At 41.2% G+C, this 12,121-nt stretch overlaps 1 protein-coding gene across 1 annotated transcript in view; it reads right to left on the bottom strand.

Moving 5' to 3' along the window:
* The window catches only part of LOC117503839 (anoctamin-1-like), a 127,235-nt gene that overhangs the window by 15,845 nt on the left and 99,269 nt on the right, over positions 1–12,121 (bottom strand). The window contains 4 exon segments of the mRNA XM_034163101.1: positions 60–238; positions 2,596–2,648; positions 4,286–4,438; positions 9,633–9,775. Of these exon segments, the coding sequence (XP_034018992.1) occupies positions 60–238; positions 2,596–2,648; positions 4,286–4,438; positions 9,633–9,775 (528 nt within the window).

The raw sequence follows: 12,121 nt of genomic DNA, 5'->3' as shown, positions 1-12,121 counted from the left end.
CGACACAAAGGCCAAATATCGTGTGCAGCGTCTGTGATTGAGTGTGCGTGGTGTTTTACCGGCAAAACATGAAGTCTCCTTGCTCTGAGTTGTGTGGTGCTGTTCCGGGTTTGAAATCGGACACATTGAAGTAAGACAGAGTGTGGTTGATGAAGCCGTGCATGGTGCCAGTCTGGCTGTACGTGTACTGGTAGACAAGCCGAGGGATGAAGTCTGATGTGAACGAAATCACAAAGGCCTCCACAGAGAGGGAAAAAAAAAAAAAAAAAACAGAAATCCTTCTGTCATGAACATTAAACATAATGTACAATTCATATATAGTCATAGAAATGTAAATGTGAAACATTAACAGCTTCAGGATGGAGCAGCAATTCGAGTTTTCTTGTACTGTATGAAAATCCCTGCCCTGATTCCCTCCACTGTGATCCTGTGACTGGTGAAGCCTTTTAACTAGTTAAGAGTTGCTGTAGGTGTCTTGGTGGCTTCCCTCGCTTGTCTCTTTCTTGCACAGTTAGTTTTTGAGAAATACCTACTCCAGACAGATTTTACCATACAGTTTGTATTTCATAATGATTGATACAAATTAAAGTCCCAGTCATATCCAGTGACTTGGAAATATTCATGGATCTATCTCTAGTTATCTAAATTTAACAAAAGCTGCAAAAGTGATGGTTGTTATAAACAACAATCATTATATTTAGTTTGTCCAATTACTCCTAATGTCTGAAAATGGATGGAATGTGTAATTCCTAAATGGCTAACTGTGATATTTTTTTAACCTGAATTCTTAGAGTAGGTAGCTCAGTGGGTCAAGGACTTGGGCTGTAAGCCTGAGTTCAGATCATGCCTGTGTCCTTCAACAAGACATTTCATCTCCATTGCCCCGGAAGTAAAATTGGCATCACTGTCTAAATACTTATGGACCTATAATTAGCACCCCCACCTGAACGCCAACCGAGTTAAGGACAGATGACCAAAAGACCGTTGGAGCTTGATGGATGTATGCCTTCCCCGAGTGCCCTCTAGTGCTTTGTTGGATGTCAACCATTTCAACCTCTTTGCATATATAGAGGAATTCTGCTGCTAGATTCCGCTGCCTTGAAGCTTCTGGACTAGCTTAGGTTTGTACGTCTCATAGGTGAAACATAAATAAAGACTCCTGCTGTTCGTTTTTCTGAACCCTGCACAAATCTGTTCAGTATTAAAAGTAAACTGAACAGGATTTGGTTAACTTCCCAAAGACATGAACCTCTTGGTATCAGCATGTTTGGGCATCTCAGACTTGATTCCGGCATCTCGTAAGGTTGTGACAGATGGTATCTCAGAGCAATCAGAGAGGTTTACTCAATATTTAATATTACAAACATTAGTGTCAGCAATGGATCATACAAAAACTATGCAGACACATTGAATTATAAGACCAGAGGAAAGCTGGATAGTGTTAAAGTATTCAAGTAGAGACTTGAGTCTTTCCATACCCCTGACCTATTTCTGTCCAATATAAAATAACCATTTTCAGGTTAATCTATCACTAATAAGTGACATTTTGAATTAGAGCTGCAACACTGTTTAACATATAAAGGAAGAACATATCTAAATTAAGTTATAAACTGTAGAGTTGGTGTTAAAGACTGCACTGAAAGCAGTAAATACATTCTTCTATAAACACAAGGACAAAGCCTAGATATAGTCCAAGAGCGTGCACCTTCGTCCACTCTTACAAAGCACCCTGTACACCACCACCTTCTTAAAATATGTTTTCACCACAGTCGTTTTCATCATTTTCGCAAAAATCCACAATCAGCTGCCCTTCCACATTCCTACCCATCGCTTCCTCATCACCTCTGTTTCCTTCACCAATATGCCCACTAAAGTCGACTCCATCAAACTCACTCCAGAAATTATCTCTCCTCTATCTCAGAGTCCATATGTGAGACATATGCACTGATGACATTTGTCAGCACCCCTTCAATTTACAGCTTCATTACTCTATCTATACATTTTCCTGACCTCCACTTTTAGGAAACTTGATATTCTGTTGCTTCAGGGTTACCCCAACAACATTTTTCCTCACATCCACACCACGACAGGACAGTTCAAACCCATGTCCGGTGCTTTTGGCCTTACTCCCCTACCACTTGGTCTCTTGTTTACTTTGTATCTACCCTTCTCCTCTTCATTATATCAGTCAGCCTTCTACTTTTATCAGTTATAGTGCCAGCATTCGTTCCACATCAGCTCAACACATCAACACTATCTTCTCTCCTGCTGCCTTTGCTCCTTCACCCAACAGTAGCATGGTTTCTGCTGGTGCCCTGTTGGCCAACAGGACCAGTAGTGTTTGTCGTTAACGCGAGCTGCGAACGAGTTGGCATGTAAATCTAATTTGATTGTTTGCCCCTATTTGGGCCTGACACTACCTTGTGCATCCCTTAATGACTCTATCATCATCAAACCCCATTACAGCAAAACTCTTGAAAACTAACTAGCTAATGTGTGGATTCAATGCACTTCATGTGTGACCTTTAAAAGACATAATATCTAAAAACAACCAGTGTACATTTATTCGTTGTCCATTATTAAGTTGACACTTACATTTATAATGACTGAGAATTTTCCCATTCCACTCAGGATGTTGTACCATATACCTGAAAGGAAGGCACAAGATAAAGACAGACAAACACTGAAACAGAATACTTCAAATGCTGAGTTAGGACATGAAAAAATAAAAGATATCTAAAATTTTAATAGATATATTCTATTACAGTACTGCATATACTATCCTTGTATGATTAAAAATATAAAATGTAAGCAGTTTTGTGGGTGGAAAATTTGTGCAATGTAAGGATAAATGACCACCCAGGACATTTTGCATGTTTGAGCAGAAAATGTACAATTAGTAAACACTGCAAATTACATTGCTTTCAACCATTTTCATTCCGGTATTCAATTAAAATCAATTCCAAATCATATTGTGGCATGTTTTCTTATTTGCAGGTGAAATTTTTTTCCACTATGTTGAATGTCCCAACATGATTATGGTGCAGCTGAATGTGAAACTTTTAAAAGTAAATGTCTGTATCAACCAGAAATTCAGCCAGTCAACAACTGACTGAACAGTAAAACCCACGTGATTTGGCTTGTTTTTCTGGACTACAAGTTTTTTTACTGGTTTGCATGGTCCTGCGACTTATATTACAAACAATTTAATGTCAAAAATGCAATGCTTCATCATCTGCAGCCGCAAGATGCCACCATGCACATGCATGACAAGTGAAAGCTGCTCCCGTTTACTGAATTGAATGAGGTACTGTCTGATCCACACTCCTTAGCAGAAGGTGGAAATAATCCACCATTATGCTGGATGCCAACCACCATAAAAGAAGCAGAAGATTATCTGAATGAGGACAACTTGAGTCTTAGAGAATGAGAGAAATTAATCAATCATGCTCTCAAACTGAAAGACCGTGCTACTGCATAAAGAGGGGGGAAATAACCTTCATACTACTCAGCACCCAAGCTGTTTCCACGTTGTAGGTCAGTCAGAAGCACAATGGATGAAGGCTGCTACTATAAGGTAAAGCTGACTGTATAATCATTTTTAAAACATATATTCATTTTCATGTCCAGATGGCAATGCTGTGAGCGTATAGTGCAGCCAGTACTCAGTGCTTTGTGGCAGCAATGACCCTGGGTTCAAATCTGGGTCACAGCATAAATAATATTGATGACTGAACAGTTGTGTAAATTTAGTGAGGTAAACATGCACATATTTAGCTCTGCATTGACATTTTCATCTGTTCAGTGGTTAGCCCATTAGCGCCTACTTGCTAATGTAGCATTTGAGTATATAAATAATATGCATATTAAATTTTGCTTCTTGTTCCATGAAGCAGTAGCACCATGGCTCAAAAATAATTGCGTTATAGGCTAATGTGACCTCTATGTTTTTCCCAATTCATGACATTTTTTTGCCAATGCGATTAAGACTTTGGTGAGACATACAGTAGTCAAAAAAAAAAAAAGGTATATGCAATTAGCTTCCTGAGAAATGGAGAATGTGAAGTATGTTGGGGCTCAAGAACCAGGATGATGAAACACTGCTCGATTTTGGGATCAAAAATGCAAAATAGCTGGTGGTGTCCTTTAACGAAACAACATGACATGGTGATGCTTTTATGTGACACGCATCTTAAAACATTAGCTTTTAAGAAACAGAGAGAAATTCCAAAAGCCTGACAGCAATAATATGAATAATTTTGACATGTGTATCAGATCATCTTACCGATGTCTTTAGCACGTATGGCAACCGGCCTACGCAGCTCTGTGACAAATTTCTTGGCATCTAGTCGTATCTCGATGACATTGTTTAAAAGGGCGAAGACAGGCGCAAGAGGAAAGGACGCCACAAACAGAGAGACGAAACCAAACTGGATGACTGGAGGACAGAGAGAAAAGATCGTTCGTTATCAGTATAACTTTCGTTATCTGCATTGTACAATTTATACTGCTTCTCATGAAAATGTTGAAAAACTATAGGCTATTTTGTGCATTCTAAGCTAAATACTCAACAAAAATATAAACGCAACACTTTTGGTTTTGCTCCCATTTTGTATGAGATGAACTCAAAGATCTAAAACTTTTTCCACATACACAATATCACCATTTCTCTCAAATATTGTTCACAAACCAGTCTAAATCTGTGATAGTGAGCACTTCTCCTTTGTTGAGATAATCCATCCCACCTCACAGGTGTGCCATACCAAGATGCTGCTTAGACACCATGATTAGTGCACAGGTGTGCCTTAGACTGTCCACAATAAAAGGCCACTCTGAAAGGTGCAGTTTTATCACACAGCACAATGCCACAGATGTCGCAAGATTTGAGGGAGCGTGCAATTGGCATGCTGACAGCAGGAATGTCAACCAGAGCTGTTGCTCATGTATTGAATGTTCATGTCTCTACCATAAGCCGTCTCCAAAGTCGTTTCAGAGAATTTGGCAGTACATCCAACCAGCCTCACAACCGCAGACCACGTGTAACCACACCAGCCCAGGACCTCCACATCCAGCATGTTCACCTCCAAGATCATCTGAGATCAGCCACTCGGACAGCTGCTGGAACAATCGGTTTGCATAACCAAAGAAATTTTGCACAAACTGTCAGAAACCGTCTCAGGGAAGCTCATCTGCATGCTCGTCGTCCTCATCGGGGTCTCGACCTGACTCCAGTTCGTCGTCGTAACCGACTTGAGTGGGCAAATGCTCACATTCGCTGGTGTTTGGCACGTTGGAGAGGTGTTCTCTTCACGGATGATGCGAAGGAGATGTGTTGCACTGCATGAGGCAAATGGTGGTCACACCAGATACTGACTGGTATCCCCCCCCCAATAAAACAAAACTGCACCTTTCAGAGTGGCCTTTTATTGTGGGCAGTCTAAGGCACACCTGTGCACTAATCATGGTGTCTAATCAGCATCCTGATATGGCACACCTGTGAGGTGGGATGGATTATCTCAGCAAAGGAGAAGTGCTCACTATCACAGATTTAGACTGGTTTGTGAACAATATTTGAGGGAAATGGTGATATTGTGTATGTGGAAAAAGTTTTAGATCTTTGAGTTCATCTCATACAAAATTGGAGCAAAACCAAAAGTGTTGCGTTTATATTTTTGTTGAGTATATATACTATAAAAGAAGAGATTCAGTGGTCCAGAGGTGGGAGGGTTGCAACCCCCTCAATTCACCTCTAGAGTCACCACTGTCGCTTCTAACTGCATCTATGCGTGGAATCTAACTGCTTCCTCAGAACTTTGCAAGAAAACGCAAGAAAAACAGGTACGTTCTTCACACTAGAGGGGGGTGGATCGATCCTAATATCGATAATATCGATACCAACGCTGGTATTGATATTGAACGATTCTCGTGTAAAAAGATCGATATTCAGCTTGTCTGTAAGAGCAGCGCTGCACTGTGTCACACAACACAGAGCAGCGCACCCTTGTATTGTGGTTTGTCAGCCCTCTACCTCAGGATATTTTGTTTTTAGTTGTGTTGAGTGATTTTTTTTTTTTTTTAACAAAAATGATGTTTGTGATAATAAAGTATTTTGTTGTCATGTACAATGTTTGGCGAAATTCTATCCAAGGTCTTTTGGGTCCTTTGGATCTATGAAGCTTAAATATGAAAAAGTATCTGTATCGATATCGGCGATACTGGGCCTGTATTTACTTGGTATCAGATCAATACCAAAATTCCCAGTATCGCCCACCTCTACTTCACACAAAGTGTGAGAAATGGCTGTGAGATCGGAACTTTATCACTGTGGGAATGAGAAATTCCAATGAGCTGAAGAATGATGGCTTCACTTTGGAACGCCACGCAAAGACAAAACAGTGAGAAATACGACATCAAGCTAGAGAGCGGCCTCAGAATAACGTTCCCATCTGCCAGAGTAGACTCTGATGGAATAAAATTATGCTTTATCGCACAATAATGAATAAATACGAAAACACAATGAAAATACAAAAACACAGAGACATCTTGCAGTAAGCTTTGCCCTGCAGAAACATCAGTCCAATCCTTTTTTTTTCCTGTTTTTCCTCCCACTCCCACTTCTAAACTTTCACATCTCATAACAGTGCCTGAACTCATCACAAAACAATTGATATGAAGCAGATAGCTGAGAAACTATTTCAGCTCTCATAACTGAAAAATGTTACTCGTTATTTATAGTTCTACAGAACTCGACGTGTTTATTGTTGTTTTTTTTTGTTTGTTTGTTTTTATGGATTTGACCTTGAAGCATGTTGGGGAATAAAATAAAGCAGCAAAGCTCAGCCCGTTTAACTGGTTAACAATCCTTCCTGTACACGTGTTGCCAATCAGGCCTGTCGCTCCGTGCTCCGTGAACCGCCGCTGCACTTTGACAAAGCCAGAGGAAACATTTGAAACTATTCAACGGCGTAGCTGTCTCTTTTTTAAACAAGACAGCAGAATGTCCATCACTTAAATTACAGTCTGTTTTTCTCCATGTCCCATATTTGTCCCTTTTTAAAAAAAAAAAAAAGTCTGGTATGTTTCTCACAAATTCTTCTCTGCAATATATACACAACAAAAATATAAACGCAACACTTTTGGTTGTGCTCCCATTTCGTATGAGATGAACTCAAAGATCTAAAACTTTTTCCACATACACAATATCACCATTTCCCTCAAATATTTTCACAAACCAGTCGACATTTGTGATAGTGAGCACTTCTCCTTTGCTGAGATAATCCATCCCACCTCACAGGTGTGCCATATCAAGATGCTGATTAGACACCATGATTAGTGCACAGGTGTGCCTTAGACTGTCCACAATAAAAGGCCACTCTGAAAGGTGCAGTTTTATCACACAGCACAATGCCACAGATGTCGCAAGATTTGAGGGAGTGTGCAATTGGAATGCTGACAGCAGGAATGTCAACCAGAGCTGTTGCTCGTGTATTGAATGTTCATTTCTCTACCATAAGCCGTCTCCAAAGGCGTTTCAGAGAATTTGGCAGTACATCCAACCAGCCTCACAACCGCAGACCACGTGTAACCACACCAGCCCAGGACCTCCACATCCAGCATGTTCACCTCCAAGATCGTCTGAGACCAGCCACTCAGACAGCTGCTGAAGCAATCGGTTTGCATAACCAAAGAATTTCTGCACAAACTGTCAGAAACCGTCTCAGGGAAGCTCATCTGCATGCTCGTCGTCCTCATCGGGGTCTCGACCTGACTCCAGTTCATCATCGTAACTGACTTGAGTGAGCAAATGCTCACATTCGCTGGCATTTGGCACGTTGGAGAGGTGTTCTCTTCACGGATGAATCCCGGTTCACACTGTTCAGGGCAGATGGCAGACGTTGTGTGGGTGAGCGGTTTTCTGATGCCAATGTTGTGGATCGAGTGGCCCATGGTGGCGGTGGGGTTATGGTATGGGCAGGCGTTTGTTATGGACGAAGAACACAGGTGCATTTTATTGATGGCATTTTGAATGCACAGAGATACCGTGACGAGATCCTGAGGACCACTGTTGTGCCATACATTCAAGAATATCACCTCATGTTGCAGCAGGATAATGCACGGCCCCATGTTGCAAGGATCTGTACACAATTCTTGGAAGCTGAAAATGTCCCAGTTCTTGCATGGCCGGCATACTCACCGGACATGTCACCCATTGAGCATGTTTGGGATGCTCTGGACCGGCGTATACGACAGCGTGTACCAGTTCCTGACAATATCCAGCAACTTCGCACAGCCAATGAAGAGGAGTGGACCAACATTCCACAGGCCACACCTGACAACCTGATCAACTCTATGCGAAGGAGATGTGTTGCACTGCATGAGGCAAATAGTGGTCACACCAGATACTGACTGGTATCCCCCCCCAATAAAACAGAACTGCACCTTTCAGAGTGGCCTTTTATTGTGGACAGTCTAAGGCACACCTGTGCACTAATCATGGTGTCTAATCAGCATCTTGATATGGCACACCTGTGAGGTGGGATGGATTATCTCAGCAAAGGAGAAGTGCTCACTATCACAGATTTAGACTGGTTTGTGAACAATATTTGAGGGAAATGGTGATATTGTGTATGTGGAAAAAGTTTTAGATCTTTGAGTTCATCTCATACAAAATGGGAGCAAAACCAAAAGTGTTGCGTTTATATTATATATATATATATATATATAAAATTTCTGTTGTGTATTTTTGGAATGACTGCATATCAAATATTCAAATTCATTCGGAATCCCGGGCAGCTTTCAGAATCTTGTCAGGAATAAACTCTCGCATTCCTTCAGGGTTTTTTTATTTTATTTTATCCATATTTACAAGACCTCCACCCACATTACTTGCAAACTCTCACAAAACTGTTGAATCTAGGTAGACTGGGAACAGTGCACATGAAGATGAACCCCAGCCTATATGAAAATATCACTATTTCAACTACTCATAGGAGATGAAAGATTAATAAGCCTTTAAAAAGGCTTTTTCTCTTTCCGTGTGTGTCGTTCCCTCCAGCATTTATGCCAGTTACAATAAACAGGAATGTAAACTGGTGTTGCCAGTTTTCTGTGGTGGGTGGGAATTCCAGTAAATACAGTATAGAACAAGCCGATGCAGTTTACCGTTAGGTAATTGGAACTTTAAAAATCCATGGTTCCCCACTGTGGTCCATCACTGCTTTTTATTTCAGATGTAAATAAGGTAATCAATACATCTTGTTGCCCCACTCAAATATCTTATAATGATGAATGTTTTATGTAAATTACTAGATCTCTGCTTTGGTGTGAACACAAATGCTGGACGCTGCTCACTAATGTTGGACTGTTTATTTATTTTTATCAGGTTAACTGGTTTTAAAGTTACATCCATCCTGTTTGACACCTGTCCAGACAAGTCTGGGCTTGTTGCAGAGGAATCTTAATTATCATCATATGCATGATGAAAATTAGGAGCAGGTGTGGTTCAAGTTGACGCAGCTTGAAATGAGCTTGTCAGTTTCTATCATTCTCTAAACTCTACTGCTGCAGGTACACAGTAAATGTGGTGTGTTTATTTGGGAACAACAAGGGCAGAAGCACGTGTGCACACTCACTCATCTCCATGTATTCAGGTGTGAGGCCTTGAAAAGGAACCAGAGCATAGTCCAGGTTCCACTGCTGTGGAGGTCTCTCCTCAGCCCTCTCCTCCTCCGTCCTTCCTTTGTCCTTTAGAGCACGCACCAACTTCTTTAACTTTCTGCCAGAATGCAGACGTTAAGTGATGAAGTAAGTCCAAAAAGAAAAAGGGGAGAAAAGGTTTAGTGTCATCTAGTGGTGAGGTTGCAGATGTTGCAGGTTTCTACTCCCATGTAGATATAAAGACCTCTTTCTAAGCTTATACTAGGGGAGCTACAACCACTACCTTTGCACTACCCCCCCCGGACTAAACCAAACCAACTTTTTTAGGTTCCTTAGATGACCCCAAAACACAATCAGGATGTTCCCAAAAATAAAAACTGGCCTCAAGCCAGTTATCCGAGATGGCCGCCAAAACAGTTTTTATTTTTTTGTTTTTTTTCACTAAAACACCTTTAAACAACACAGAAACAACTTCCTACTATGTATTTTAATGATAATGGTCTATAGGCGGCCATTTTGGATGCCATTTTGAATCTTAAACCCATGAATGAATTTAGTTTAGGCACAAATGAGTTTGCTGTGACCTGCAATGATCTTCCCATTGAATCTCTGTGATATTTAAGCTGTTTATATGTTGTTTAAAGATGTTTTAGTGAAAAACTCAATTTTGGCAGCCATCTTGGATAACTGGCTTGAGTCCAGTTTTTATTTTTGGGAACATCCTGATTGTATTTTGGGGTCATCTAAGGAACCTAAAAAAGTTGGTTTGGTTTAGTCCTGGGGGGGGTGCAAAGGTAGTGGTCGTAGCTCTTCTAGTATTATGAAAACACATCAGTTCATTGTTGCAGGTAATTATAGAATAATGAACCCCAAAATCAGACACGCTGTAGCTTTAATCTGGAGAAAGTGGGAAAATAAAGATGTAAAGAAAAGATCAGCACTTTTTTTGCCCTCATTAGAACCACAAAGACACCCTTATTGCTCCAGCTGTGCAATTAATCACCGTGCATGCACACCCGCGGCATCTGCTCTCAGAAACACACTCAGTTTATCCTTTAATTAATATGTCTGCAACCATTACAGCCTTTCTAAATGCAATCAGGGATTGTGTCACGTAGAATATAATTCTGTTCTGGAATCCATCAGTAATGTCTCATTCTTCTCGGGTTTCTGGACTCCTATTCATTTACTCCATGAGACGACAGGTCCATTTGTTATACCTTTTTAAAACAGTCACATTGCCTCCCCCCAAAGCCTCAAATGCAGCGTTCTCTTATAGCTGCACATTAAGTAGAAGTTTGTGATTTTACAAGCCGGCCTGCAGGTGTGAGTGAAATGTGAATCAGGGGAGTGTGGCGGTATGTAGATGGGTCGATAGTATCCGCTGTGGCTCACTTATCCCTCAGGACGTCCTGCAGGAGACAATGTTTCTAACGACTTCACCCCGACCTCTGTTGTGACAGCTGTCACAAACCGAGATGACCTCTGACCTTTCAGATTTGCATTTAAAAGCAGATTTTCTACAAAAGATAAGCTGTGAGGGTGTAAGCAAAAGAGGAATGTTTTTGAGAGTATCCAGAGTTGCTGTCAAAGGAAGCTTTGGTGGCTGTGGACTGATCATGTGCAGGAGGGATGATTACTTTAGTGACTGGCTGGGACTTGAGCAAACTAAGGAGAATAGAGTATCTTTCCAGTGTTGCAGACTGAATGGTCCCCCCCTAAAAACTGGTCCGCCCTGCCTCCACTGTGCATGTCTCATTTCAGAGCTCAGCAGCTTGTCTGAGAAGGAGCCTCTTCTCCCAAATCGCTCAAATGGATTAATGTGATTATTAACTATCAGATGACAAAGGTAAAACCTCTTAAATCAAGGCGATACTCAGGGACGCTTTAAAATGACCAGCATCAACGCATCAGCTAGCAGCTTGTTTAGCTGCGGCGCCATGACCGCTTCATCCATCTTTTCTGATGAAATAATGCTGAATTTACGTAGAAATGATTGTTGTACAAAAGCTTCAGATATCTGTCACTGAGATAGATGACGACTGGAGTGCAGTTTGAAGCAGAAACAAGGTGATAATCTGTGAACCGCGGCTAATGACGCATGCACAGTGAAGGTAGGGTGGACAGAATTTTTTTGGGGGGGGGGGGGGGGGGGGTCTGCGACACCGGGCCTAATATTTCCTCGAAACACACAGCCGGACAAAGCGACACTTCAACACCACGGACAGGGATTGTCCCAGATCAGTGTCTGACGTGCAAGTTTATTTGAAAAAATGCCTCACTTGGCTTCATAAACTGGAACATGTACCCCCTTCTGTTGACGCTCATATCAGAAGAAGAAAAAAATGCCAACACTGCCACCATGTGGCCATTTCAATACAAATCTCCCAAGCCACCTATGCACATAAAAAAAAACATAATTCTGCTCTTAGACAGGAAGGTTTAATGGAAGTTACTATATTTC

This window comes from Thalassophryne amazonica, chromosome 22 (genome assembly GCF_902500255.1).
Source record: "Thalassophryne amazonica chromosome 22, fThaAma1.1, whole genome shotgun sequence".
NCBI classification, from domain to species: Eukaryota; Metazoa; Chordata; class Actinopteri; order Batrachoidiformes; family Batrachoididae; genus Thalassophryne; species Thalassophryne amazonica.
Note: the sequence above shows the minus strand (reverse complement) of the source record. Positions and strands in the feature narration are given on the sequence as shown.